Genomic DNA, 26,938 nt, shown 5'->3' with positions numbered 1-26,938 from the left:
TCCTTATCAGGTCTTTTGTCTTTTCCGGTTGGATGTCTAGTGCCAGGTTTTTCGTCTTGATCAGTTGGTTCACGTCCATCTGAGGGTTGATTTGGATCACGTGGTCGTTTTGTACCAGATTTTCCGGGATTTCTTATTGGATTTTGCCCATCATTTGGTTTATTTGGTACCAGTGGGTCATCCGTTTCATCACTTGGGGATTCTTCACCAGGTCTTTCGCCTTTTTTAGTTGGATATCTAGTAGCAGGTTTTTTGTCTGGATCAGTTGGTTTGCGTCTATCTGAGGGTTGATTTGGATCACGTGGTCGTTTTGTACCAGATTTGCCGGGATTTCTTATTGGCTTTTGCCCATCATTTGCTTCGTTTGGATCCAGTGGATCATCCTTTTCATCACTTGGTGATTCTTTATCAGGTCTTTTGTCTTTTCTGGTTGGATGTCTAGTGCCAGGATTTTCGTCTTGATCCGTTGGTTCGCGTCCATCTGAGGGTTGATTTGGATCACGTGGTCGTTTTGTACCAGATTTTCCAGGATTTCTTATTGGCTTTTGCCCATCATTTGCTTCGTTTGGATCCAGTGGGTCATCCTTTTCATCACTTGGTGATTCTTTATCAGGTCTTGTGCCTTTTCCGGTTGGATGTCTAGTGCCAGGTTTTTCGTCTTGATCAGTTGGTTCACGTCCATCTGAGGGTTGATTTGGATCACGTGGTCGTTTTGTACCAGATTTTCCGGGATTTCTTATTGGCTTTTGCCCATCATTTTCTTCGCTTGGAACCAGTGGGTCGTCCTTTTCATTACTTGGTGATTCTTTATCAGGTCTTTTGCCTTTTCCGGTTGGATGTCTAGTGCCAGGTTTTTCGTCTTGATCAGTTGGTTCACGTCCATCTGAGGGTTGATTTGGATCACGTGGTCGTTTTGTACCAGATTTTCCGGGATTTCTTATTGACTTTTGCCCATCATTTGCTTCGTTTGGATCCAGTGGGTCATCCTTTTCATCACTTGGTGATTCTTTATCAGGTCTTTTGCCTTTTCCGGTTGGATGTCTAGTGCCAGGTTTTTCGTCTTGATCAGTTGGTTGGCGTCCATCAGAGGGTTGATTTGGATCACGTGGACGTTTTGTACCAGATTTTGCGGGATTTCTTATTGGCTTTTGCCCATCATTTGCTTCGTTTGGATCCAGTGGGTCATCCTTTTCATCACTTGGTGATTCTTTATCAGGTCTTTTGTCTTTTCCGATTGGATGTCTAGTGCCAGGTTTTTCGTCTTGATCAGTTGGTTCACGTCCATCTGAGGGTTGATTTGGATCACGTGGTCGTTTTGTACCAGATTTTCCGGGATTTCTTATTGGCTTTTGCCCATCATTTGCTTCGTTTGGATCCAGTGGGTCATCCTTTTCATCACTTGGTGATTCTTTATCAGGTCTTTTGCCTTTTCCGGTTGGATGTCTAGTGCCAGGTTTTTCGTCTTGATCAGTTGGTTGGCGTCCATCAGAGGGTTGATTTGGATCACGTGGACGTTTTGTACCAGATTTTCCGGGATTTCTTATTGGCTTTTGCCCATCATTTGCTTTGTTTGGATCCAGTGGGTCATCCTTTTCATCACTTGGTGATTCTTTATCAGGTCTTTTGTCTTTTACGGTTGGATGTCTAGTGCCAGGTTTTTCGTCTTGATCAGTTGGTTCACGTCCATCTGAGGGTTGATTTGGAACACGTGGTCGTTTTGTACCAGATTTTCCGGGATTTCTTATTGGCTTTTGCCCATCATTTGCTTTGTTTGGATCCAGTGGGTCATCCTTTTCATCACTTGGTGATTCTTTATCAGGTCTTTTGTCTTTTCCGGTTGGATGTCTAGTGCCAGGATTTTCGTCTTGATCCGTTGGTTCGCGTCCATCTGAGGGTTGATTTGGATCACGTGGTCGTTTTGTACCAGATTTTCCGGGATTTCTTATTGGCTTTTGCCCATCATTTGATTCATTTGGATCCAGTGGGTCATCCTTTTCATCACTTGGTGATTCTTTATCAGGTCTTTTGTCTTTTCCAGTTGGATGTCTAGTGCCAGGTGTTTCGTCTTGATCAGTTGGTTCACGTCCATCTGAGGGTTGATTTGGATCACGTGGTCGTTTTGTACCAGATTTTCCGGGATTTCTTATTGGCTTTTGCCCATCATTTGCTTTGTTTGGATCCAGTGGGTCATCCTTTTCATCACTTGGTGATTCTTTATCAGGTCTTTTGTCTTTTCCGGTTGGATGTCTAGTGCCAGGTTTTTCGTCTTGATCAGTTGGTTTACGTCCATCTGAGGGTTGATTTGGATCACGTGGTCGTTTTGTACCAGATTTTGCGGGATTTCTTATTGGATTTTGCCCATCATTTGGTTCATTTGGTACCAGTGGGTCATCCGTTTCATCACTTGGGGATTCTTCACCAGGTCTTTTGCCTTTTTTAGTTGGATATCTAGTAGCAGGTTTTTTGTCTGGATCAGTTGGTTTGCGTCTATCTGAGGGTTGATTTGGATCACGTGGTAGTTTTGTACCAGATTTTCCGGGATTTCTTATTGGCTTTTGCCCATCATTTGATTCGTTTGGATCCAGTGGGTCATCCTTTTCATCACTTAATGATTCTTTATCAGGTCTTTTGCCTTTTCCGGTTGGATGTCTAGTGCCAGATTTTTCGTCTTGATCAGTTGGTTGGCGTCCATCAGAGGGTTGATTTGGATCACGTGGTCGTTTTGTACCAGATTTTCCGGGATTTCTTATGGGCTTTTGCCCATCATTTGCCTCGATTGGATCCAGTGGGTCATCCTTTTCATCACTTGGTGATTCTTTATCAGGTCTTTTGTCTTTTCTGGTTGGATGTCTAGTGCCAGGATTTTCGTCTTGATCCGTTGGTTCGCGTCCATCTGAGGGTTGATTTGGATCACGTGGTCGTTTTGTACCAGATTTTCCAGGATTTCTTATTGGCTTTTGCCCATCATTTGCTTCGTTTGGATCCAGTGTGTCATCCTTTTCATCACTTGGTGATTCTTTATCAGGTCTTGTGCCTTTTCCGGTTGGATGTCTAGTGCCAGGTTTTTCGTCTTGATCAGTTGGTTCACGTCCATCTGAGGGTTGATTTGGATCACGTGGTCGTTTTGTACCAGATTTCCCGGGATTTCTTATTGGCTTTTGCCCATCATTTTCTTCGCTTGGAACCAGTGGGTCGTCCTTTTCATTACTTGGTGATTCTTTATCAGGACTTTTGCCTTTTCCGGTTGGATGTCTAGTGCCAGGTTTTTCGTCTTGATCAGTTGGTTCACGTCCATCTGAGGGTTGATTTGGATCACGTGGTCGTTTTGTACCAGATTTTCCGGGATTTCTTATTGACTTTTGCCCATCATTTGCTTCGTTTGGATCCAGTGGGTCATCCTTTTCATCACTTGGTGATTCTTTATCAGGTCTTTTGCCTTTTCCGGTTGGATGTCTAGTGCCAGGTTTTTCGTCTTGATCAGTTGGTTGGCGTCCATCAGAGGGTTGATTTGGATCACGTGGACGTTTTGTACCAGATTTTGCGGGATTTCTTATTGGCTTTTGCCCATCATTTGCTTCGTTTGGATCCAGTGGGTCATCCTTTTCATCACTTGGTGATTCTTTATCAGGTCTTTTGTCTTTTCCGATTGGATGTCTAGTGCCAGGTTTTTCGTCTTGATCAGTTGGTTCTCGTCCATCTGAGGGTTGATTTGGATCACGTGGTCGTTTTGTACCAGATTTTCCTGGATTTCTTATTGGATTTTGCTCATCATTTGGTTCATTTGGTACCAGTGGGTCATCCGTTTCATCACTTGGGGATTCTTCACCAGGTCTTTCGCCTTTTTTAGTTGGATATCTAGTAGCAGGTTTTTTGTCTGGATCAGTTGGTTTGCGTCTATCTGAGGGTTGATTTGGATCACGTGGTCGTTTTGTACCAGATTTTCCGGGATTTCTTATTGGCTTTTGCCCATCATTTGCTTTGTTTGGATCCAGTGGGTCATCCTTTTCATCACTTGGTGATTCTTTATCAGGTCTTTTGTCTTTTACGGTTGGATGTCTAGTGCCAGGTTTTTCGTCTTGATCAGTTGGTTCACGTCCATCTGAGGGTTGATTTGGAACACGTGGTCGTTTTGTACCAGATTTTCCGGGATTTCTTATTGGCTTTTGCCCATCATTTGCTTTGTTTGGATCCAGTGGGTCATCCTTTTCATCACTTGGTGATTCTTTATCAGGTCTTTTGTCTTTTCCGGTTGGATGTCTAGTGCCAGGATTTTCGTCTTGATCCGTTGGTTCGCGTCCATCTGAGGGTTGATTTGTATCACGTGGTCGTTTTGTACCAGATTTTCCGGGATTTCTTATTGGCTTTTGCCCATCATTTGCTTCATTTGGATCCAGTGGGTCATCCTTTTCATCACTTGGTGATTCTTTATCAGGTCTTTTGTCTTTTCCAGTTGGATGTCTAGTGCCAGGTGTTTCGTCTTGATCAGTTGGTTCACGTCCATCTGAGGGTTGATTTGGATCACGTGGTCGTTTTGTACCAGATTTTCCGGGATTTCTTATTGGCTTTTGCCCATCATTTGCTTTGTTTGGATCCAGTGGGTCATCCTTTTCATCACTTGGTGATTCTTTATCAGGTCTTTTGTCTTTTCCGGTTGGATGTCTAGTGCCAGGTTTTTCGTCTTGATCAGTTGGTTTACGTCCATCTGAGGGTTGATTTGGATCACGTGGTCGTTTTGTACCAGATTTTGCGGGATTTCTTATTGGATTTTGCCCATCATTTGGTTCATTTGCTACCAGTGGGTCATCCGTTTCATCACTTGGGGATTCTTCACCAGGTCTTTTGCCTTTTTTAGTTGGATATCTAGTAGCAGGTTTTTTGTCTGGATCAGTTGGTTTGCGTCTATCTGAGGGTTGATTTGGATCACGTGGTAGTTTTGTACCAGATTTTCCGGGATTTCTTATTGGCTTTTGCCCATCATTTGATTCGTTTGGATCCAGTGGGTCATCCTTTTCATCACTTAATGATTCTTTATCAGGTCTTTTGCCTTTTCCGGTTGGATGTCTAGTGCCAGGTTTTTCGTCTTGATCAGTTGGTTGGCGTCCATCAGAGGGTTGATTTGGATCACGTGGTCGTTTTGTACCAGATTTTCCGGAATTTCGTATGGGCTTTTGCCCATCATTTGCCTCGATTGGATCCAGTGGGTCATCCTTTTCATCACTTGGTGATTCTTTATCAGGTCTTTTGTCTTTTCTGGTTGGATGTCTAGTGCCAGGATTTTCGTCTTGATCCGTTGGTTCGCGTCCATCTGAGGGTTGATTTGGATCACGTGGTCGTTTTGTACCAGATTTTCCAGGATTTCTTATTGGCTTTTGCCCATCATTTGCTTCGTTTGGATCCAGTGTGTCATCCTTTTCATCACTTGGTGATTCTTTATCAGGTCTTGTGCCTTTTCCGGTTGGATGTCTAGTGCCAGGTTTTTCGTCTTGATCAGTTGGTTCACGTCCATCTGAGGGTTGATTTGGATCACGTGGTCGTTTTGTACCAGATTTCCCGGGATTTCTTATTGGCTTTTGCCCATCATTTTCTTCGCTTGGAACCAGTGGGTCGTCCTTTTCATTACTTGGTGATTCTTTATCAGGTCTTTTGCCTTTTCCGGTTGGATGTCTAGTGCCAGGTTTTTCGTCTTGATCAGTTGGTTCACGTCCATCTGAGGGTTGATTTGGATCACGTGGTCGTTTTGTACCAGATTTTCCGGGATTTCTTATTGACTTTTGCCCATCATTTGCTTCGTTTGGATCCAGTGGGTCATCCTTTTCATCACTTGGTGATTCTTTATCAGGTCTTTTGCCTTTTCCGGTTGGATGTCTAGTGCCAGGTTTTTCATCTTGATCAGTTGGTTGGCGTCCATCAGAGGGTTGATTTGGATCACGTGGACGTTTTGTACCAGATTTTGCGGGATTTCTTATTGGCTTTTGCCCATCATTTGCTTCGTTTGGATCCAGTGGGTCATCCTTTTCATCACTTGGTGATTCTTTATCAGGTCTTTTGTCTTTTCCGATTGGATGTCTAGTGCCAGGTTTTTCGTCTTGATCAGTTGGTTCTCGTCCATCTGAGGGTTGATTTGGATCACGTGGTCGTTTTGTACCAGATTTTCCTGGATTTCTTATTGGATTTTGCTCATCATTTGGTTCATTTGGTACCAGTGGGTCATCCGTTTCATCACTTGGGGATTCTTCACCAGGTCTTTCGCCTTTTTTAGTTGGATATCTAGTAGCAGGTTTTTTGTCTGGATCAGTTGGTTTGCGTCTATCTGAGGGTTGATTTGGATCACGTGGTCGTTTTGTACCAGATTTTCCGGGATTTCTTATTGGCTTTTGCCCATCATTTGCTTCGTTTGGATCCAGTGGGTCATCCTTTTCATCACTTGGTGATTCTTTATCAGGTCTTTTGTCTTTTCCAGTTGGATGTCTAGTGCCAGGTTTTTCGTCTTGATCAGTTGGTTCACGTCCATCTGAGGGTTGATTTGGATCACGTGGTCGTTTTGTACCAGATTTTCCGGGATTTCTTATGGGCTTTTGCCCATCATTTGCTTTGTTTGGATCCAGTGGGTCATCCTTTTCATCACTTGGTGATTCTTTTTCAGGTCTTTTGTCTTTTCCGGTTGGATGTCTAGTGCCAGGTTTTTCGTCTTGATCAGTTGGTTTACGTCCATCTGAGGGTTGATTTGGATCACGTGGTCGTTTTGTACCAGATTTTGCGGGATTTCTTATTGGATTTTGCCCATCATTTGGTTCATTTGGTACCAGTGGGTCATCCGTTTCATCACTTGGGGATTCTTCACCAGGTATTTTGCCTTTTTTAGTTGGATATCTAGTAGCAGGTTTTTTGTCTGGATCAGTTGGTTTGCGTCTATCTGAGGGTTGATTTGGATCACGTGGTAGTTTTGTACCAGATTTTCCGGGATTTCTTATTGGCTTTTGCCCATCATTTGATTCGTTTGGATCCAGTGGGTCATCCTTTTCATCACTTAATGATTCTTTATCAGGTCTTTTGCCTTTTCCGGTTGGATGTCTAGTGCCAGGTTTTTCGTCTTGATCAGTTGGTTGGCGTCCATCAGAGGGTTGATTTGGATCACGTGGTCGTTTTGTACCAGATTTTCCGGGATTTCTTGTGGGCTTTTGCCCATCATTTGCCTCGTTTGGATCCAGTGGGTCATCCTTTTCATCACTTGGTGATTCTTTATCAGGTCTTTTGTCTTTTCTGGTTGGATGTCTAGTGCCAGGATTTTCGTCTTGATCCGTTGGTTCGCGTCCATCTGAGGGTTGATTTGGATCACGTGGTCGTTTTGTACCAGATTTTCCAGGATTTCTTATTGGCTTTTGCCCATCATTTGCTTCGTTTGGATCCAGTGTGTCATCCTTTTCATCACTTGGTGATTCTTTATCAGGTCTTGTGCCTTTTCCGGTTGGATGTCTAGTGCCAGGTTTTTCGTCTTGATCAGTTGGTTCACGTCCATCTGAGGGTTGATTTGGATCACGTGGTCGTTTTGTACCAGATTTTCCGGGATTTCTTATTGGCTTTTGCCCATCATTTTCTTCGCTTGGAACCAGTGGGTCGTCCTTTTCATTACTTGGTGATTCTTTATCAGGTCTTTTGCCTTTTCCGGTTGGATGTCTAGTGCCAGGTTTTTCGTCTTGATCAGTTGGTTCACGTCCATCTGAGGGTTGATTTGGATCACGTGGTCGTTTTGTACCAGATTTTCCGGGATTTCTTATTGACTTTTGCCCATCATTTGCTTCGTTTGGATCCAGTGGGTCATCCTTTTCATCACTTGGTGATTCTTTATCAGGTCTTTTGCCTTTTCCGGTTGGATGTCTAGTGCCAGGTTTTTCGTCTTGATCAGTTGGTTGGCGTCCATCAGAGGGTTGATTTGGATCACGTGGACGTTTTGTATCAGATTTTGCGGGATTTCTTATTGGCTTTTGCCCATCATTTGCTTCGTTTGGATCCAGTGGGTCATCCTTTTCATCACTTGGTGATTCTTTATCAGGTCTTTTGTCTTTTCCGATTGGATGTCTAGTGCCAGGTTTTTCGTCTTGATCAGTTGGTTCACGTCCATCTGAGGGTTGATTTGGATCACGTGGTCGTTTTGTACCAGATTTTCCTGGATTTCTTATTGGATTTTGCTCATCATTTGGTTCATTTGGTACCAGTGGGTCATCCGTTTCATCACTTGGGGATTCTTCACCAGGTCTTTCGCCTTTTTTAGTTGGATATCTAGTAGCAGGTTTTTTGTCTGGATCAGTTGGTTTGCGTCTATCTGAGGGTTGATTTGGATCACGTGGTCGTTTTGTACCAGATTTTCCGGGATTTCTTATTGGCTTTTGCCCATCATTTGCTTCGTTTGGATCCAGTGGGTCATCCTTTTCATCACTTGGTGATTCTTTATCAGGTCTTTTGCCTTTTCCGGTTGGATGTCTAGTGCCAGGTTTTTCGTCTTGATCAGTTGGTTCGCGTCCATCAGAGGGTTGATTTGGATCACTTGGTCGTTTTGTACCAGATTTTCCGGGATTTCTTATGGGCTTTTGCCCATCATTTGCCTCGTTTGGATCCAGTGGGTCATCCTTTTCATCACTTGGTGATTCTTTATCAGGTCTTTTGTCTTTTCTGGTTGGATGTCTAGTGCCAGGATTTTCGTCTTGATCCGTTGGTTCGCGTCCATCTGAGGGTTGATTTGGATCACGTGGTCGTTTTGTACCAGATTTTCCAGGATTTCTTATTGGCTTTTGCCCATCATTTGCTTCGTTTGGATCCAGTGGGTCATCTTTTTCATCACTTGGTGATTCTTTATCAGGTCTTTTGCCTTTTTCGGTTGGATGTCTAGTGCCAGGTTTTTCGTCTTGATCAGTTGGTTGGCGTCCATCAGAGGGTTGATTTGGATCACGTGGACGTTTTGTACCAGATTTTGCAGGATTTCTTATTGGCTTTTGCCCATCATTTGCTTCGTTTGGATCCAGTGGGTCATCCTTTTCATCACTTGGTGATTCTTTATCAGGTCTTTTGTCTTTTCCGATTGGATGTCTAGTGCCAGGTTTTTCGTCTTGATCAGTTGGTTCACGTCCATCTGAGGGTTGATTTGGATCACGTGGTCGTTTTGTACCAGATTTTCCGGGATTTCTTATTGGCTTTTGCCCATCATTTGCTTTGTTTGGATCCAGTGGGTCATCCTTTTCATCACTTGGTGATTCTTTATCAGGTCTTTTGTCTTTTCCGGTTGGATGTCTAGTGCCAGGTTTTTCGTCTTGATCAGTTGGTTCACGTCCATCTGAGGGTTGATTTGGATCACGTGGTCGTTTTGTACCAGATTTTCCTGGATTTCTTATTGGATTTTGCTCATCATTTGGTTCATTTGGTACCAGTGGGTCATCCGTTTCATCACTTGGGGATTCTTCACCAGGTCTTTCGCCTTTTTTAGTTGGATATCTAGTAGCAGGTTTTTTGTATTGATCAGTTGGTTTGCGTCTATCTGAGGGTTGATTTGGATCACGTGGTCGTTTTGTACCAGATTTTCCGGGATTTCTTATTGGCTTTTGCCCATCATTTGCTTCGTTTGGATCCAGTGGGTCATCCTTTTCATCACTTGGTGATTCTTTATCAGGTCTTTTGTCTTTTCTGGTTGGAAGTCTAGTGCCAGGATTTTCGTCTTGATCCGTTGGTTCGCGTCCATCTGAGGGTTGATTTGGATCACGTGGTCGTTTTGTACCAGATTTTCCAGGATTTCTTATTGGCTTTTTCCCATCATTTGCTTCGTTTGGATCCAGTGGGTTATCCTTTTCATCACTTGGTGATTCTTTATCAGGTCTTTTGCCTTTTCCGGTTGGATGTCTAGTGCCAGGTTTTTCGTCTTGATCAGTTGGTTCACGTCCATCTGAGGGTTGATTTGGATCACGTGGTCGTTTTGTACCAGATTTTCCGGGATTTCTTATTGACTTTTGCCCATCATTTGCTTCGTTTGGATCCAGTGGGTCATCCTTTTCATCACTTGGTGATTCTTTATCAGGTCTTTTGCCTTTTCCGGTTGGATGTCTAGTGCCAGGTTTTTCGTCTTGATCAGTTGGTTGGCGTCCATCAGAGGGTTGATTTGGATCACGTGGACGTTTTGTACCAGATTTTGCGGGATTTCTTATTGGCTTTTGCCCATCATTTGCTTCGTTTGGATCCAGTGGGTCATCCTTTTCATCACTTGGTGATTCTTTATCAGGTCTTTTGTCTTTTCCGATTGGATGTCTAGTGCCAGGTTTTTCGTCTTGATCAGTTGGTTCACGTCCATCTGAGGGTTGATTTGGATCACGTGGTCGTTTTGTACCAGATTTTCCTGGATTTCTTATTGGATTTTGCTCATCATTTGGTTCATTTGGTACCAGTGGGTCATCCGTTTCATCACTTGGGGATTCTTCACCAGGTCTTTCGCCTATTTTAGTTGGATATCTAGTAGCAGGTTTTTTGTCTGGATCAGTTGGTTTGCGTCTATCTGAGGGTTGATTTGGATCACGTGGTCGTTTTGTACCAGATATTCCGGGATTTCTTATTGGCTTTTGCCCATCATTTGCTTCGTTTGGATCCAGTGGGTCATCCTTTTCATCACTTGGTGATTCTTTATCAGGTCTTTTGCCTTTTCCGGTTGGATGTCTAGTGCCAGGTTTTTCGTCTTGATCAGTTGGTTGGCGTCCATCAGAGGGTTGATTTGGATCACGTGGACGTTTTGTACCAGATTTTGCGGGATTTCTTATTGGCTTTTGCCCATCATTTGCTTCGTTTGGATCCAGTGGGTCATCCTTTTCATCACTTGGTGATTCTTTATCAGGTCTTTTGTCTTTTCCGATTGGATGTCTAGTGCCAGGTTTTTCATCTTGATCAGTTGGTTCACGTCCATCTGAGGGTTGATTTGGATCACGTGGTCGTTTTGTACCAGATTTTCCGGGATTTCTTATTGGCTTTTGCCCATCATTTGCTTTGTTTGGATCCAGTGGGTCATCCTTTTCATCACTTGGTGATTCTTTATCAGGTCTTTTGTCTTTTCCGGTTGGATGTCTAGTGCCAGGTTTTTCGTCTTGATCAGTTGGTTCACGTCCATCTGAGGGTTGATTTGGATCACGTGGTCGTTTTGTACCAGATTTTCCTGGATTTCTTATTGGATTTTGCTCATCATTTGGTTCATTTGGTACCAGTGGGTCATCCGTTTCATCACTTGGGGATTCTTCACCAGGTCTTTCGCCTTTTTTAGTTGGATATCTAGTAGCAGGTTTTTTGTCTGGATCAGTTGGTTTGCGTCTATCTGAGGGTTGATTTGGATCACGTGGTCGTTTTGTACCAGATTTTCCGGGATTTCTTATTGGCTTTTGCCCACCATTTGCTTCGTTTGGATCCAGTGGGTCATCCTTTTCATCACTTGGTGATTCTTTATCAGGTCTTGTGCCTTTTCCGGTTGGATGTCTAGTGCCAGGTTTTTCGTCTTGATCAGTTGGTTCGCGTCCATCTGAGGGTTGATTTGGATCACGTGGACGTTTTGTACCAGATTTTCCGGGATTTCTTATTGGCTTTTGCCCATCATTTGCTTCGTTTGAATCCAGTGGGTCATCCTTTTCATCACTTGGTAATTCTTTACCAGGTCTTTTGTCTTTTCCGGTTGGATGTCTAGTGCCAGGTTTTTCGTCTTGATCAGTTGGTTCACGTCCATCTGAGGGTTGATTTGGATCACGTGGTCGTTTTGTACCAGATTTTCCGGGATTTCTTATTGGCTTTTGCCCATCATTTTCTTTGTTTGGAACCAGTGGGTCGTCCTTTTCATTACTTGGTGATTCTTTATCAGGTCTTTTGCCTTTTCCGGTTGGATGTCTAGTGCCAGGTTTTTCGTCTTGATCAGTTGGTTCACGTCCATCTGAGGGTTGATTTGGATCACGTGGACGTTTTGTACCAGATTTTCCGGGATTTCTTATTGGCTTTTGCCCATCATTTGCTTCGTTTGGATCCAGTGGGTCATCCTTTTCATCACTTGGTGATTCTTTATCAGGTCTTTTGTCTTTTCTGGTTGGATGTCGAGTGCCAGGATTTTCATCTTGATCCGTTGGTTCGCTTCCATCTGAGGGTTGATTTGGATCACGTGGTCGTTTTGTACCAGATTTTCCGGGATTTCTTATTGGCTTTTGCCCATCATTTGCTTCGTTTGTATCCAGTGGGTCATCCTTTTCATCACTTGGTGATTCTTTATCAGGTCTTTTGCCTTTTCCGGTTGGATGTCTAGTGCCAGGTTTTTCGTCTTGATCAGTTGGTTCACGTCCATCTGAGGGTTGACTTGGATCACGTGGTCGTTTTGTACCAGATTTTCCGGGATTTCTTATTGGCTTTTGCCCATCATTTGCTTCGTTTGGATCCAGTGGGTCATCCTTTTCATCACTTGGTGATTCTTTATCAGGTCTTTTGCCTTTTCCGGTTGGATGTCTAGTGCCAGGTTTTTCGTCTTGATCAGTTGGTTCACGTCCATCTGAGGGTTGATTTGGATCACGTGGACGTTTTGTACCAGATTTTCCGGGATTTCTTATTGGATTTTGCCCATCATTTGGTTCATTTGGTACCAGTGGGTCATCCGTTTCATCACTTGGGGATTCTTCACCAGGTCTTTCGCCTTTTTTAGTTGGATATCTAGTAGCAGGTTTTTTGTCTGGATCAGTTGGTTTGCGTCTATCTGAGGGTTGATTTGGATCACGTGGTCGTTTTGTACCAGATTTTCCCGGATTTCTTATTGGCTTTTGCCCATCATTTGCTTCATTTGGATCCAGTGGGTCATCCTTTTCATCACTTGGTGATTCTTTATCAGGTCTTTTGCCTTTTCCGGTTGGATGTCTAGTGCCAGGTTTTTCGTCTAGATCAGTTGGTTCGCGTCCATCAGAGGGTTGATTTGGATCACGTGGTCGTTTTGTACCAGATTTTCCGGGATTTCTTATTGGATTTTGCCCATCATTTGCTTCGTTTGAATCCAGTGGGTCATCCTTTTCATTAGTTGGTGATTCTTTATCAGGTCTTTTGCCTTTTCCGGTTGGATGTCTAGTGCCAGGTTTTTCGTCTTGATCAGTTGGTTCACGTCCATCTGAGGGTTGATTTGGATCACGTGGACGTTTTGTACCAGATTTTCCAGGATTTCTTATTGGCTTTTGCCCATCATTTGCTTCGTTTGGATCCAGTGGGTCATCCTTTTCATCACTTGGTGATTCTTTATCAGGTCTTTTGCCTTTTCCGGTTGGATGTCTAGTGCCAGGTTTTTCGTCTTGATCAGTTGGTTCGCGTCCATCAGAGGGTTGATTTGGATCACGTGGTCGTTTTGTACCAGATTTTCCGGGATTTCTTATGGGCTTTTGCCCATCATTTGCCTCGTTTGGATCCAGTGGGTCATCCTTTTCATCACTTGGTGATTCTTTATCAGGTCTTTTGTCTTTTCTGGTTGGATGTCTAGTGCCAGGATTTTCATCTTGATCCGTTGGTTCGCGTCCATCTGAGGGTTGATTTGGATCACGTGGTCGTTTTGTACCAGATTTTCCGGGATTTCTTATTGGCTTTTGCCCATCATTTGCTTCGTTTGGATCCAGTGGGTCATCCTTTTCATCACTTGGTGATTCTTTATCAGGTCTTTTGCCTTTTCCGGTTGGATGTCTAGTGCCAGGTTTTTCGTCTTGATCAGTTGGTTCACGTCCATCTGAGGGTTGACTTGGATCACGTGGTCGTTTTGTACCAGATTTTCCGGGATTTCTTATTGGCTTTTGCCCATCATTTGCTTTGTTTGGATCCAGTGGGTCATCCTTTTCATCACTTGGTGATTCTTTATCAGGTCTTTTGTCTTTTCCGGTTGGATGTCTAGTGCCAGGTTTTTCGTCTTGATCAGTTGGTTCACTTCCATCTGAGGGTTGATTTGGATCACGTGGTCGTTTTGTACCAGATTTTCCGGGATTTCTTATTGGATTTTGCCCATCATTTGGTTCATTTGGTACCAGTGGGTCATCCGTTTCATCACTTGGGGATTCTTCACCAGGTCTTTCGCCTTTTTTAGTTGGATATCTAGTTGCAGGTTTTTTGTCTGGATCAGTTGGTTTGCGTCTATCTGAGGGTTGATTTGGATCACGTGGTCGTTTTGTACCAGATTTTCCGGGATTTCTTATTGGCTTTTGCCCATCATTTGCTTCGTTTGGATCCAGTGGGTCATCCTTTTCATCACTTGGTGATTCTTTATCAGGTCTTTTGCCTTTTCCGGTTGGATGTCTAGTGCCAGGTTTTTCGTCTTGATCAGTTGGTTCGCGTCCATCAGAGGGTTGATTTGGATCACGTGGTCGTTTTGTACCAGATTTTCCGGGATTTCTTATTGGCTTTTGCCCATCATTTGCTTCGTTTGGATCCAGTGGGTCATCCTTTTCATCACTTGGTGATTCTTTATCAGGTCTTTTGTCTTTTCTGGTTGGATGTCTAGTGCCAGTATTTTCGTCTTGATCCGTTGGTTCGCGTCCATCTGAGGGTTGATTTGGATCACGTGGTCGTTTTGTACCAGATTTTCCGGGATTTCTTATTGGCTTTTGCCCATCATTTGCTTCGTTTGGATCCAGTGGGTCATCCTTTTCATCACTTGGTGATTCTTTATCAGGTCTTTTGTCTTTTCCGGTTGGATGTCTAGTGCCAAGTTTTTCGTCTTGATCAGTTGGTTCACGTCCATCTGAGGGTTGATTTGGATCACGTGGTCGTTTTGTACCAGATTTTCCGGGATTTCTTATTGACTTTTGCCCATCATTTGCTTCGTTTGGATCCAGTGGGTCATCCTTTTCATCACTTGGTGATTCTTTATCAGGTCTTTTGCCTTTTCCGGTTGGATGTCTAGTGCCAGGTTTTTCGTCTTGATCAGTTGGTTGGCGTCCATCAGAGGGTTGATTTGGATCACGTGGACGTTTTGTACCAGATTTTGCGGGATTTCTTATTGGCTTTTGCCCATCATTTGCTTCGTTTGGATCCAGTGGGTCATCCTTTTCATCACTTGGTGATTCTTTATCAGGTCTTTTGTCTTTTCCGATTGGATGTCTAGTGCCAGGTTTTTCGTCTTGATCAGTTGGTTCACGTCCATCTGAGGGTTGATTTGGATCACGTGGTCGTTTTGTACCAGATTTTCCTGGATTTCTTATTGGATTTTGCTCATCATTTGGTTCATTTGGTACCAGTGGGTCATCCGTTTCATCACTTGGGGATTCTTCACCAGGTCTTTCGCCTATTTTAGTTGGATATCTAGTAGCAGGTTTTTTGTCTGGATCAGTTGGTTTGCGTCTATCTGAGGGTTGATTTGGATCACGTGGTCGTTTTGTACCAGATATTCCGGGATTTCTTATTGGCTTTTGCCCATCATTTGCTTCGTTTGGATCCAGTGGGTCATCCTTTTCATCACTTGGTGATTCTTTATCAGGTCTTTTGCCTTTTCCGGTTGGATGTCTAGTGCCAGGTTTTTCGTCTTGATCAGTTGGTTGGCGTCCATCAGAGGGTTGATTTGGATCACGTGGACGTTTTGTACCAGATTTTGCGGGATTTCTTATTGGCTTTTGCCCATCATTTGCTTCGTTTGGATCCAGTGGGTCATCCTTTTCATCACTTGGTGATTCTTTATCAGGTCTTTTGTCTTTTCCGATTGGATGTCTAGTGCCAGGTTTTTCATCTTGATCAGTTGGTTCACGTCCATCTGAGGGTTGATTTGGATCACGTGGTCGTTTTGTACCAGATTTTCCGGGATTTCTTATTGGCTTTTGCCCATCATTTGCTTTGTTTGGATCCAGTGGGTCATCCTTTTCATCACTTGGTGATTCTTTATCAGGTCTTTTGTCTTTTCCGGTTGGATGTCTAGTGCCAGGTTTTTCGTCTTGATCAGTTGGTTCACGTCCATCTGAGGGTTGATTTGGATCACGTGGTCGTTTTGTACCAGATTTTCCTGGATTTCTTATTGGATTTTGCTCATCATTTGGTTCATTTGGTACCAGTGGGTCATCCGTTTCATCACTTGGGGATTCTTCACCAGGTCTTTCGCCTTTTTTAGTTGGATATCTAGTAGAAGGTTTTTTGTCTGGATCAGTTGGTTTGCGTCTATCTGAGGGTTGATTTGGATCACGTGGTCGTTTTGTACCAGATTTTCCGGGATTTCTTATTGGCTTTTGCCCACCATTTGCTTCGTTTGGATCCAGTGGGTCATCCTTTTCATCACTTGGTGATTCTTTATCAGGTCTTGTGCCTTTTCCGGTTGGATGTCTAGTGCCAGGTTTTTCGTCTTGATCAGTTGGTTCGCGTCCATCTGAGGGTTGATTTGGATCACGTGGACGTTTTGTACCAGATTTTCCGGGATTTCTTATTGGCTTTTGCCCATCATTTGCTTCGTTTGAATCCAGTGGGTCATCCTTTTCATCACTTGGTAATTCTTTACCAGGTCTTTTGTCTTTTCCGGTTGGATGTCTAGTGCCAGGTTTTTCGTCTTGATCAGTTGGTTCACGTCCATCTGAGGGTTGATTTGGATCACGTGGTCGTTTTGTACCAGATTTTCCGGGATTTCTTATTGGCTTTTGCCCATCATTTTCTTTGTTTGGAACCAGTGGGTCGTCCTTTTCATTACTTGGTGATTCTTTATCAGGTCTTTTGCCTTTTCCGGTTGGATGTCTAGTGCCAGGTTTTTCGTCTTGATCAGTTGGTTCACGTCCATCTGAGGGTTGATTTGGATCACGTGGACGTTTTGTACCAGATTTTCCGGGATTTCTTATTGGCTTTTGCCCATCATTTGCTTCGTTTGGATCCAGTGGGTCATCCTTTTCATCACTTGGTGATTCTTTATCAGGTCTTTTGTCTTTTCTGGTTGGATGTCGAGTGCCAGGATTTTCATCTTGATCCGTTGGTTCGCTTCCATCTGAGGGTTGATTTGGATCACGTGGTCGTTTTGTACCAGATTTTCCGGGATTTCTTATTGGCTTTTGCCCATCATTTGCTTCGTTTGTATCCAGTGGGTCATCCTTTTCATCACTTGGTGATTCTTTATCAGGTCTTTTGCCTTTTCCGGTTGGATGTCTAGTGCCAGGTTTTTCGTCTTGATCAGTTGGTTCACGTCCATCTGAGGGTTGACTTGGATCACGTGGTCGTTTTGTACCAGATTTTCCGGGATTTCTTATTGGCTTTTGCCCATCATTTGCTTCGTTTGGATCCAGTGGGTCATCCTTTTCATCACTTGGTGATTCTTTATCAGGTCTTTTGCCTTTTCCGGTTGGATGTCTAGTGCCAGGTTTTTCGTCTTGATCAGTTGGTTCACGTCCATCTGAGGGTTGATTTGGATCACGTGGACGTTTTGTACCAGATTTTCCGGGATTTCTTATTGGATTTTGCCCATCATTTGGTTCATTTGGTACCAGTGGGTCATCCGTTTCATCACTTGGGGATTCTTCACCAGGTCTTTCGCCTTTTTTAGTTGGATATCTAGTAGCAGGTTTTTTGTCTGGATCAGTTGGTTTGCGTCTATCTGAGGGTTGATTTGGATCACGTGGTCGTTTTGTACCAGATTTTCCCGGATTTCTTATTGGCTTTTGCCCATCATTTGCTTCATTTGGATCCAGTGGGTCATCCTTTTCATCACTTGGTGATTCTTTATCAGGTCTTTTGCCTTTTCCGGTTGGATGTCTAGTGCCAGGTTTTTCGTCTAGATCAGTTGGTTCGCGTCCATCAGAGGGTTGATTTGGATCACGTGGTCGTTTTGTACCAGATTTTCCGGGATTTCTTATTGGCTTTTGCCCATCATTTGCTTCGTTTGGATCCAGTGGGTCATCCTTTTCATCACTTGGTGATTCTTTATCAGGTCTTTTGCCTTTTCCGGTTGGATGTCTAGTGCCAGGTTTTTCGTCTTGATCAGTTGGTTCACGTCCATCTGAGGGTTGACTTGGATCACGTGGTCGTTTTGTACCAGATTTTCCGGGATTTCTTATTGGCTTTTGCCCATCATTTGCTTTGTTTGGATCCAGTGGGTCATCCTTTTCATCACTTGGTGATTCTTTATCAGGTCTTTTGTCTTTTCCGGTTGGATGTCTAGTGCCAGGTTTTTCGTCTTGATCAGTTGGTTCACTTCCATCTGAGGGTTGATTTGGATCACGTGGTCGTTTTGTACCAGATTTTCCGGGATTTCTTATTGGATTTTGCCCATCATTTGGTTCATTTGGTACCAGTGGGTCATCCGTTTCATCACTTGGGGATTCTTCACCAGGTCTTTCGCCTTTTTTAGTTGGATATCTAGTTGCAGGTTTTTTGTCTGGATCAGTTGGTTTGCGTCTATCTGAGGGTTGATTTGGATCACGTGGTCGTTTTGTACCAGATTTTCCGGGATTTCTTATTGGCTTTTGCCCATCATTTGCTTCGTTTGGATCCAGTGGGTCATCCTTTTCATCACTTGGTGATTCTTTATCAGGTCTTTTGCCTTTTCCGGTTGGATGTCTAGTGCCAGGTTTTTCGTCTTGATCAGTTGGTTCGCGTCCATCAGAGGGTTGATTTGGATCACGTGGTCGTTTTGTACCAGATTTTCCGGGATTTCTTATTGGCTTTTGCCCATCATTTGCCTCGTTTGGATCCAGTGGGTCATCCTTTTCATCACTTGGTGATTCTTTATCAGGTCTTTTGTCTTTTCTGGTTGGATGTCTAGTGCCAGTATTTTCGTCTTGATCCGTTGGTTCGCGTCCATCTGAGGGTTGATTTGGATCACGTGGTCGTTTTGTACCAGATTTTCCGGGATTTCTTATTGGCTTTTGCCCATCATTTGCTTCGTTTGGATCCAGTGGGTCATCCTTTTCATCACTTGGTGATTCTTTATCAGGTCTTTTGTCTTTTCCGGTTGGATGTCTAGTGCCAAGTTTTTCGTCTTGATCAGTTGGTTCACGTCCATCTGAGGGTTGATTTGGATCACGTGGTCGTTTTGTACCAGATTTTCCGGGATTTCTTATTGGCTTTTGCCCATCATTTTCTTCGCTTGGAACCAGTGGGTCGTCCTTTTCATTACTTGGTGATTCTTTATCAGGTCTTTTGTCTTTTCTGGTTGGATGTCTAGTGTCAGGATTTTCGTCTTGATCCGTTGGTTCGCGTCCATCTGAGGGTTGATTTGGATCACGTGGTAGTTTTGTACCAGATTTTCCGGAATTTCTTATTGGCTTTTGCCCATCATTTGCTTTGTTTGGAACCAGTGGGTCATCCTTTTCATCACTTGTTGATTCTTCACCAGGTATTTTGCCTTTTCTAGTTGGATATCTAGTGGCAGTTTTTTCATCTTGATCAGTTGGTTCACGTCCATCAGAGGGTTGATTTGGATCACGTGGTCGTTTTGTACCAGATTTTCCGGGATTTCTTATTGGCTTTTGCCCATCATTTGCTTCGTTTGGATCCAGTGGGTCATCCTTTTCATCCCTTGGTGATTCTTTATCAGGTCTTTTGTCTTTTCCGGTTGGATGTCTAGTGCCAGGTTTTTCGTCTTGATCAGTTGGTTCGCGTCCATCTGAGGGTTGGTTTGGATCACGTGGTCGTTTTGTACCAGATTTTCCGGGATTTCTTATTGGCTTTTGCCCATCATTTGCCTCGTTTGGATCCAGTGGGTCTTCCGTTTCATCACTTGGGGATTCTTCTCCAGGTCTTTCTCCTTTTTTAGTTGGATTTCTAGTAACAGGTTTTTTGTCTGGATCAGTTGGTTTGCGTCTATCTGAGGGTTGATTTGGATCACGTGGTCGTTTTGTACCAGATTGTCCGGGATTTCTTATTAGCTTTTGCCCATCATTTGCTTCGTTTGGATCCAGTGGGTCATCCTTTTCATCACTTGGTGATTCTTTATCAGGTCTTTTGCCTTTTCCGGTTGGATGTCTAGTGCCAGGTTTTTCGTCTTGATCAGTTGGTTTGCGTCCATCAGAGGGTTGATTTGGATCACGTGGTCGTTTTGTACCAGATTTTCCGGGATTTCTTATTGGCTTTTGCCCATCATTTGCTTCGTTTGGATCCAGTGGGTCATCCTTTTCATCACCTGGTGATTCTTTATCAGGTCTTATGTCTTTTCCGGTTGGATGTCTAGTGCCAGGTTTTTCGTCTTGATCAGTTGGTTCACGTCCATCTGAGGGTTGATTTGTATTACGTGGTCGTTTTGTACCAGAATTTCCGGGATTTCTTATTGGCTTTTGCCCATCATTTGCTTCGTTTGGATCCAGTGGGTCATCCTTTTCATCACCTGGTGATTCTTTATCAGGTCTTTTGTCTTTTCCGGTTGGATGTCTAGTGCCAGGTTTTTCGTCTTGATCAGTTGGTTCACGTCCATCTGAGGGTTGATTTGGATCACGTGGTCGTTTTGTACCAGATTTTCCGGGATTTCTTATTGGCTTTTGCCCATCATTTGCTTCGTTTGGATCCAGTGGGTCATCCTTTTCATCACTTGGTGATTCTTTATCAGGTCTTTTGCCTTTTCCGGTTGGATGTCTAGTGCCAGGTTTTTCGTCTTGATCAGTTGGTTCGCGTCCATCAGAGGGTTGATTTGGATCACGTGGTTGTTTTGTACCAGATTTTCCGGGATTTCTTATTGGCTTTTGCCCATCATTTGCTTCGTTTGGATCCAGTGGGTCATCCTTTTCATCACTTGGTGATTCTTTATCAGGTCTTTTGCCTTTTCCGGTTGGATGTCTAGTGCCAGGTTTTTCGTCTTGATCAGTTGGTTCGCGTCCATCAGAGGGTTGATTTGGATCACGTGGTCGTTTTGTACCAGATTTTCCGGAATTTCTTATTGGCTTTTGCCCATCATTTGCTTCGTTTGGATCCAGTGGGTCATCCTTTTCATCACCTGGTGATTCTTTATCAGGTCTTATGTCTTTTCCGTTTGGATGTCTAGTGCCAGGTTTTTCGTCTTGATCAGTTGGTTCACGTCCATCTGAGGGTTGATTTGGATCACGTGGTCGTTTTGTACCAGATTTTCCGGGATTTCTTATTGGCTTTTGCCCATCATTTGCTTCGTTTGGATCCAGTGGGTCATCCTTTTCATCACTTGGTGATTCTTTATCAGGTCTTTTGCCTTTTCCGGTTGGATGTCTAGTGCCAGGTTTTTCGTCTTGATCAGTTGGTTCGCGTCCATCAGAGGGTTGATTTGGATCACGTGGTTGTTTTGTACCAGATTTTCCGGGATTTCTTATTGGCTTTTGCCCATCATTTGCTTCGTTTGGATCCAGTGGGTCATCCTTTTCATCACTTGGTGATTCTTTATCAGGTCTTTTGCCTTTTCCGGTTGGATGTCTAGTGGCAGGTTTTTCGTCTTGATCAGTTGGTTCGCGTCCATCAGAGGGTTGATTTGGATCACGTGGTCGTTTTGTACCAGATTTTCCGGAATTTCTTATTGGCTTTTGCCCATAATTTGCTTCGTTTGGATCCAGTGGGTCATCCTTTTCATCACCTGGTGATTCTTTATCAGGTCTTATGTCTTTTCCGTTTGGATGTCTAGTGCCAGGTTTTTCGTCTTGATCAGTTGGTTCACGTCCATCTGAGGGTTGATTTGGATCACGTGGTCGTTTTGTACCAGATTTTCCGGGATTTCTTATTGGCTTTTGCCCATCATTTGCTTCGTTTGGATCCAGTGGGTCATCCTTTTCATCACTTGGTGATTCTTTATCAGGTCTTTTGCCTTTTCCGGTTGGATGTCTAGTGCCAGGTTTTTCGTCTTGATCAGTTGGTTCGCGTCCATCAGAGGGTTGATTTGGATCACGTGGTCGTTTTGTACCAGATTTTCCGGGATTTCTTATTGGCTTTTGCCCATCATTTGCTTCGTTTGGATCCAGTGGGTCATCCTTTTCATCACCTGGTGATTCTTTATCAGGTCTTATGTCTTTTCCGGTTGGATGTCTAGTGCCAGGTTTTTCGTCTTGATCAGTTGGTTCACGTCCATCTGAGGGTTGATTTGGATCACGTGGTCGTTTTGTACCAGATTTTCCGGGATTTCTTATTGGCTTTTGCCCATCATTTGCTTCGTTTGGATCCAGTGGGTCATCCTTTTCATCACTTGGTGATTCTTTATCAGGTCTTTTGCCTTTTCCGGTTGGATGTCTAGTGCCAGGTTTTTCGTCTTGATCAGTTGGTTCGCGTCCATCAGAGGGTTGATTTGGATCACGTGGTCGTTTTGTACCAGATTTTCCGGGATTTCTTATTGGATTTTGCCCATCATTTGCTTCGTTTGGATCCAGTGGGTCATCCTTTTCATCACTTGGTGATTCTTTATCAGGTTTTTTGTCTTTTCCGGTTGGATGTCTAGTGCCAGGTTTTTCGTCTTGATCAGTTGGTTCACGTCCATCTGAGGGTTGATTTGGATCACGTGGTCTTTTTGTACCAGATTTTCCGGGATTTCTCATTGGCTTTTGCCCATCATTTGCTTTGTTTGGATCCAGTGGGTCATCCTTTTCATCACTTGGTGATTCTTTATCAGGTCTTTTGTCTTTTCTGGTTGGATGTCTAGTGCCAGGATTGTCGTCTTGATCTGTTGGTTCGCGTCCATCTGAGGGTTGATTTGGATCACGTGGTCGTTTTGTACCTGATTTACCGGGATTTCTTATTGGCTTTTGCCCATCATTTGCTTCGTTTGGATCCAGTGGGTCATCCTTTTCATCACTTGGTGATTCTTTATCAGGTCTTTTGCCTTTTCCGGTTGGATGTCTAGTGCCAGGATTTTCGTCTTGATCAGTTGGTTCACTTCCATCTGAGGGTTGATTTGGATCACGTGGTCGTTTTGTACCAGATTTTCCGGGATTTCTTATTGGCTTTTGCCCATCATTTGCTTCGTTTGGATCCAGTTGGTCATCCTTTTCATCACTTGGTGATTCTTTATCAGGTCTTTTGTCTTCTCTGGTTTGATGTCTAGTGCCAGGTTTTTCGTCTTGATCAGTTGGTTCGCGTCCATCTGAGGGTTGATTTGGCTCATGTGGTCGTTTTGTACCAGATTTTCCGGGATTCCTTATTGGCTTTTGCCCATCATTTGCTTTGTTTGGAACCAGTGGGTCATCCTTTTCATCACTTGGTGATTCTTTATCAGGTCTTTTGTCTTCTCTGGTTGGATGTCTAGTGCCAGATTTTTCATCTTGATCAGTTGGTTCGCGTCCATCTGAGGGTTGATTTGGATCACGTGGTCGTTGTGTACCAGATTTTCCGGGATTTCTTATTGGCTTTTGCCCATCATTTGCTTCGTTTGGAACCAGTGGGTCATCCTTTTCATCACTTGGTGATTCTTTATCAGGTCTTTTGTCTTTTCCGGTTGGATGTCTAGTGCCAGGTTTTTCATCTTGTTCAGTTGGTTCGCGTCCATCTGAGGGTTGATTTGGATCACGTGGCCGTTTTGTACCAGGTTTTCCGGGATTTCTTATTGGATTTTGCCCATCATTTGCTTTGTTTGAAACCAGTGGGTCTACCTTTTCATCACTTGGTGATTCTTTACCAGGTCTTTTGTCTTTTCCGGTTGGATGTCTAGTGGCAGATTTTTTGTCTGGGTCAGTTGGTTCGCGTCCATCTGAGGGTTGATTTGGATCTTGTGGTCGTTTTGTACCAGATTTTCCAGGATTTCCTATTGCTTCGTTTGGAATCAGTGGGTCATCCTTTTCATTACTTGGTGATTCTTTATCAGGTCTTTTGTCTTTTCTGGTTGGATGTCTAGTGCCAGATTTTTCGTCTTGATCAGTTGGTTCGTGTCCATCTGAGCGTTGATTTGGATCATGTGGCCGTTTTGTACCAGATTTTCCGGGATATCTTATTGGGTTTTGCCCATCATTTGCCTCGTTTGGATCCAGTGGGTCATCCTTTTCATCACTTGGTGATTCTTTATCAGGTCTTTTGTCTTTTCCGGTTGGATGTCTAGTGCCAGGTTTTTCGTCTTGATCAGTTGGTTTGCGTTCATCTGAGGGTTGATTTGGATCACGTGGTAGTTTTGTACCATATTTTCCGGGATTTCTTATTGGCTTTTGCCCATCATTTGCCTCGTTTGGATCCAGTGGGTCATCCTTTTCATCACTTGACGATTCTTTATCTGGTCTTTTGTCTTTTCCGGTTGGATGTCTAGTGCCGGGTATTTCGTCTTGATCAGTTGGTTCGCGTCCATCTGAGGGTTGATTTGGATCATGTGGTCGTTTTGTACCAGATTTTCCGGGATTTCTTATTGGCTTTTGCCCATCATTTCCTTCGTTTGGAACCAGTGGGTCATCCTTTTCATCACTTGTTGATTCTTCACCAGGTGTTTTGCCTTTTCTAGTTGGATATCTAGTGGCAGGTTTTTTGTCTGGATCAGTTGGTTCGCGTCCATCTGAGGGTTGATTTGGATCACGTGGTCGTTTTGTACCAGATTTTCCGGGATTTCTTATTGGCTTTTGCCCATCATTTGTTTCGTTTGGATCCAGTGGGTCATCCTTTTCATTACTTGGTGATTCTTTATCTGTTTTTTGGTCTTTTCCGGTTGGCTTTTGAGTTACAGGCTTTTTGGGTTTTCTATTTGGCCCTAGTCTATCATTTGGTTTCTTTGGATCCTCTTCATTATTTGGAGTATCTTCATCTGGTCTGTAGTATTTTCCTTTTGGCTTTCCACTATTATGTGTTTTGTTTGGATCAGTTTTTTTGTGTCTATTTGATTCTTGATTTGTATCTTGGGGCTTTTTACTTCCAGGTGTTTTTGGCTTACCAGTTGTCCTGCGCTTTTTTTTTAGTTTCTTTGTATCCAGTGACTTCACATCTTCATCACTTGGTGAGTCTTCATCTAGTCCTTGGTCCTTTCTAGTCCTGTGTTTGTTGTTTGGATTAGTTGTTTTGATTTTATCTGAGGTTTTCTTTTGTTTATTTTTTCTGCCAGGCCTTTGTCCTTTGTTTGTTTTGGATGTATAATGTGGTTGTTCCTCTTCTTCACTTGGCCAGTCTTCTTCTGTTTAAATGAAACAGTTGGTGAATGTACAGTTATTTGGTATTTGTTATAGATCAATTTTTAGAATAGACATATCATAGTTCAGCAGTCTCAAAATGTGTTAATGGTATTTTCATAAATACAGTTTGTTATATCTTTTAGTTTAAATATTGCAGAAACCGAAATGTTTTTTTATTTGAAAGTTAATGAAAGTTATAGTTAATGAAGCCTTTATCACTTATTTTTTGCCATCTGTGTACTAATGAAGGGATTTTCTCTTGCTGTCTATTGGACACAACATGAAGTTTGACAGTTGGAAAAACTGTCCCCTTGGAAATTTTTCCCACTATTGCTGGTCTGATGAATGTTTAAAATGTTGGATTTTTCCTCGCTTTCTGTCCTTTCTACAGTGGTCACAAAGAGAAGTAAAAATAAATCTGACAAATGGAAATTCAGAAAAAAATAAAAACCTGAAAAAGACATCTCACCACTCATCTATTAGGAATTCCCAATGCCCAGACCCTTTTAAATGCATCTGGTTACATCCATGTTTTGCTTAATATTGCAGACAGTGTCGCTTGCTGCACACACGTCTCTTTATTTAAATATTGGGTCTGATAGAGGGAGGAGTGCTCAGAAATATAGTCTCAGCACTTCTTCATGTATTAGGCTAGGCATGACAGGTTATTATAGATACAGATCAAGAACAGTACAGGATAGAGACAGTGAACAATTCACGTGACTCCAAATCTCAAACGTGAATAACGAACACTACAGTAGATTATGGAATTATCCAAAGAATTTGAAAAGAAAATCCCTGTTCACCTATTTTATCTACGCATGAATGTATAATTGAAGCTAATATTCACAAAATTAGTTGTGTGAACATTCTTAAATTGTTCAGTAATTTAGCCCAAATGTTACATAGTTAGTCTGGTTAAAAAAGACACAAGTCCATCTGGTTCAACCAATAGAAGTGAAAAAAAAAATGTATGCAATCCTCTATACACAACAATCCTATACCCACAATTGAACCAGAGGAAGGCAATAAAGCCCAATAAAGCATGATCCAATTTGCTCCAATAGGGGAAAAAATCCTTCCTGATCTCCCAAGAGGCAATTGGATATTCTCTAAATCAAATTAACCTGTAAAAATGCATATCCAGTTATATTATGTCTATTTAAGGTGGTTGTAAAGGATTTTTTTCCCCTAAATAGCTTTCTTTACCTTAGTGCACTTACCTCATCCGTCAATTTTGCTTTGTCCTTATTTCTTCTGAGAAATGCTCACTTCCTGTTCTTCTGTCTGTAACTCATCACTGTAATGCAAGGCTTTCTTCCTGGTGTGGATAAAGCCTCTTGAGGGGGGAGGGGGCGAGCAGGAGTGTCAGAACGCCCCCTAACACACATGTCCTTTCTCTATCTGCAAAGTAGAGAGTGTCCTGACTTGTCTGCTCGCCCCCTCCTCCCTCAAGAGGCTTTCTGCACACCAGGAAGAAAGCCTTGCATTACAGTGGTGAGTTACAGGCAGAAGAACAGGAAGTGAGCATTTCTCAGAAGAAATAAGGACATTTAAAACCAAAACTGAAGGTTGAGGTAAGTGAAAGTGGACTGCACTGAGGTAAAGGAAGCTATTTAGAGAAAAACGTTTTTTCCTTTACAACCCCTTTAAGAAATAATCCATGGCTTTTTTAAAACAATGTACTGAGCTAGCCAGAAGCAGCTCTTGAGGGAGTTTATTCCACCTTTTCACAGCTCTTACTATGAAGAAGCCTTTCTGTATTTGGAGATTAAATCTGTTTTCCTCCAGATGCAAAGAGCCCCTACCCCCCTGTGATGACCTTAAAGTGAATAACTCTCAACACCAAGTTCACTATATGGAGCACTTTGTATTTATACATGTTGATCATATCCCCCTTAATCTCCTCTTCTCAAGTCGCATTCGGCGCTCTATAAGTATTTATTCCA

General features: G+C 43.0%; 1 protein-coding gene across 50 annotated transcripts in view; it reads right to left on the bottom strand.

Annotated features, from left to right (window-relative positions):
• The window catches only part of LOC120945819, a 162,958-nt gene that overhangs the window by 122,979 nt on the left and 13,041 nt on the right, over positions 1 to 26,938 (bottom strand). For all 50 annotated transcript variants that reach the window (XM_040360256.1, XM_040360257.1, XM_040360272.1 and 47 more), the window contains exon 2: positions 194 to 24,991. In XM_040360256.1, the coding sequence (XP_040216190.1) occupies positions 194 to 24,991 (24,798 nt within the window). The remainder of the gene's footprint in view (positions 1 to 193; positions 24,992 to 26,938) is intronic.

The sequence above is a fragment of the Rana temporaria genome, chromosome 7, assembly GCF_905171775.1.
Source record: "Rana temporaria chromosome 7, aRanTem1.1, whole genome shotgun sequence".
Classification (NCBI taxonomy): Eukaryota; Metazoa; Chordata; class Amphibia; order Anura; family Ranidae; genus Rana; species Rana temporaria.
The sequence above is the reverse complement of the archived record's forward strand: the minus strand, read 5'-3'. Positions and strand labels throughout refer to the sequence as shown.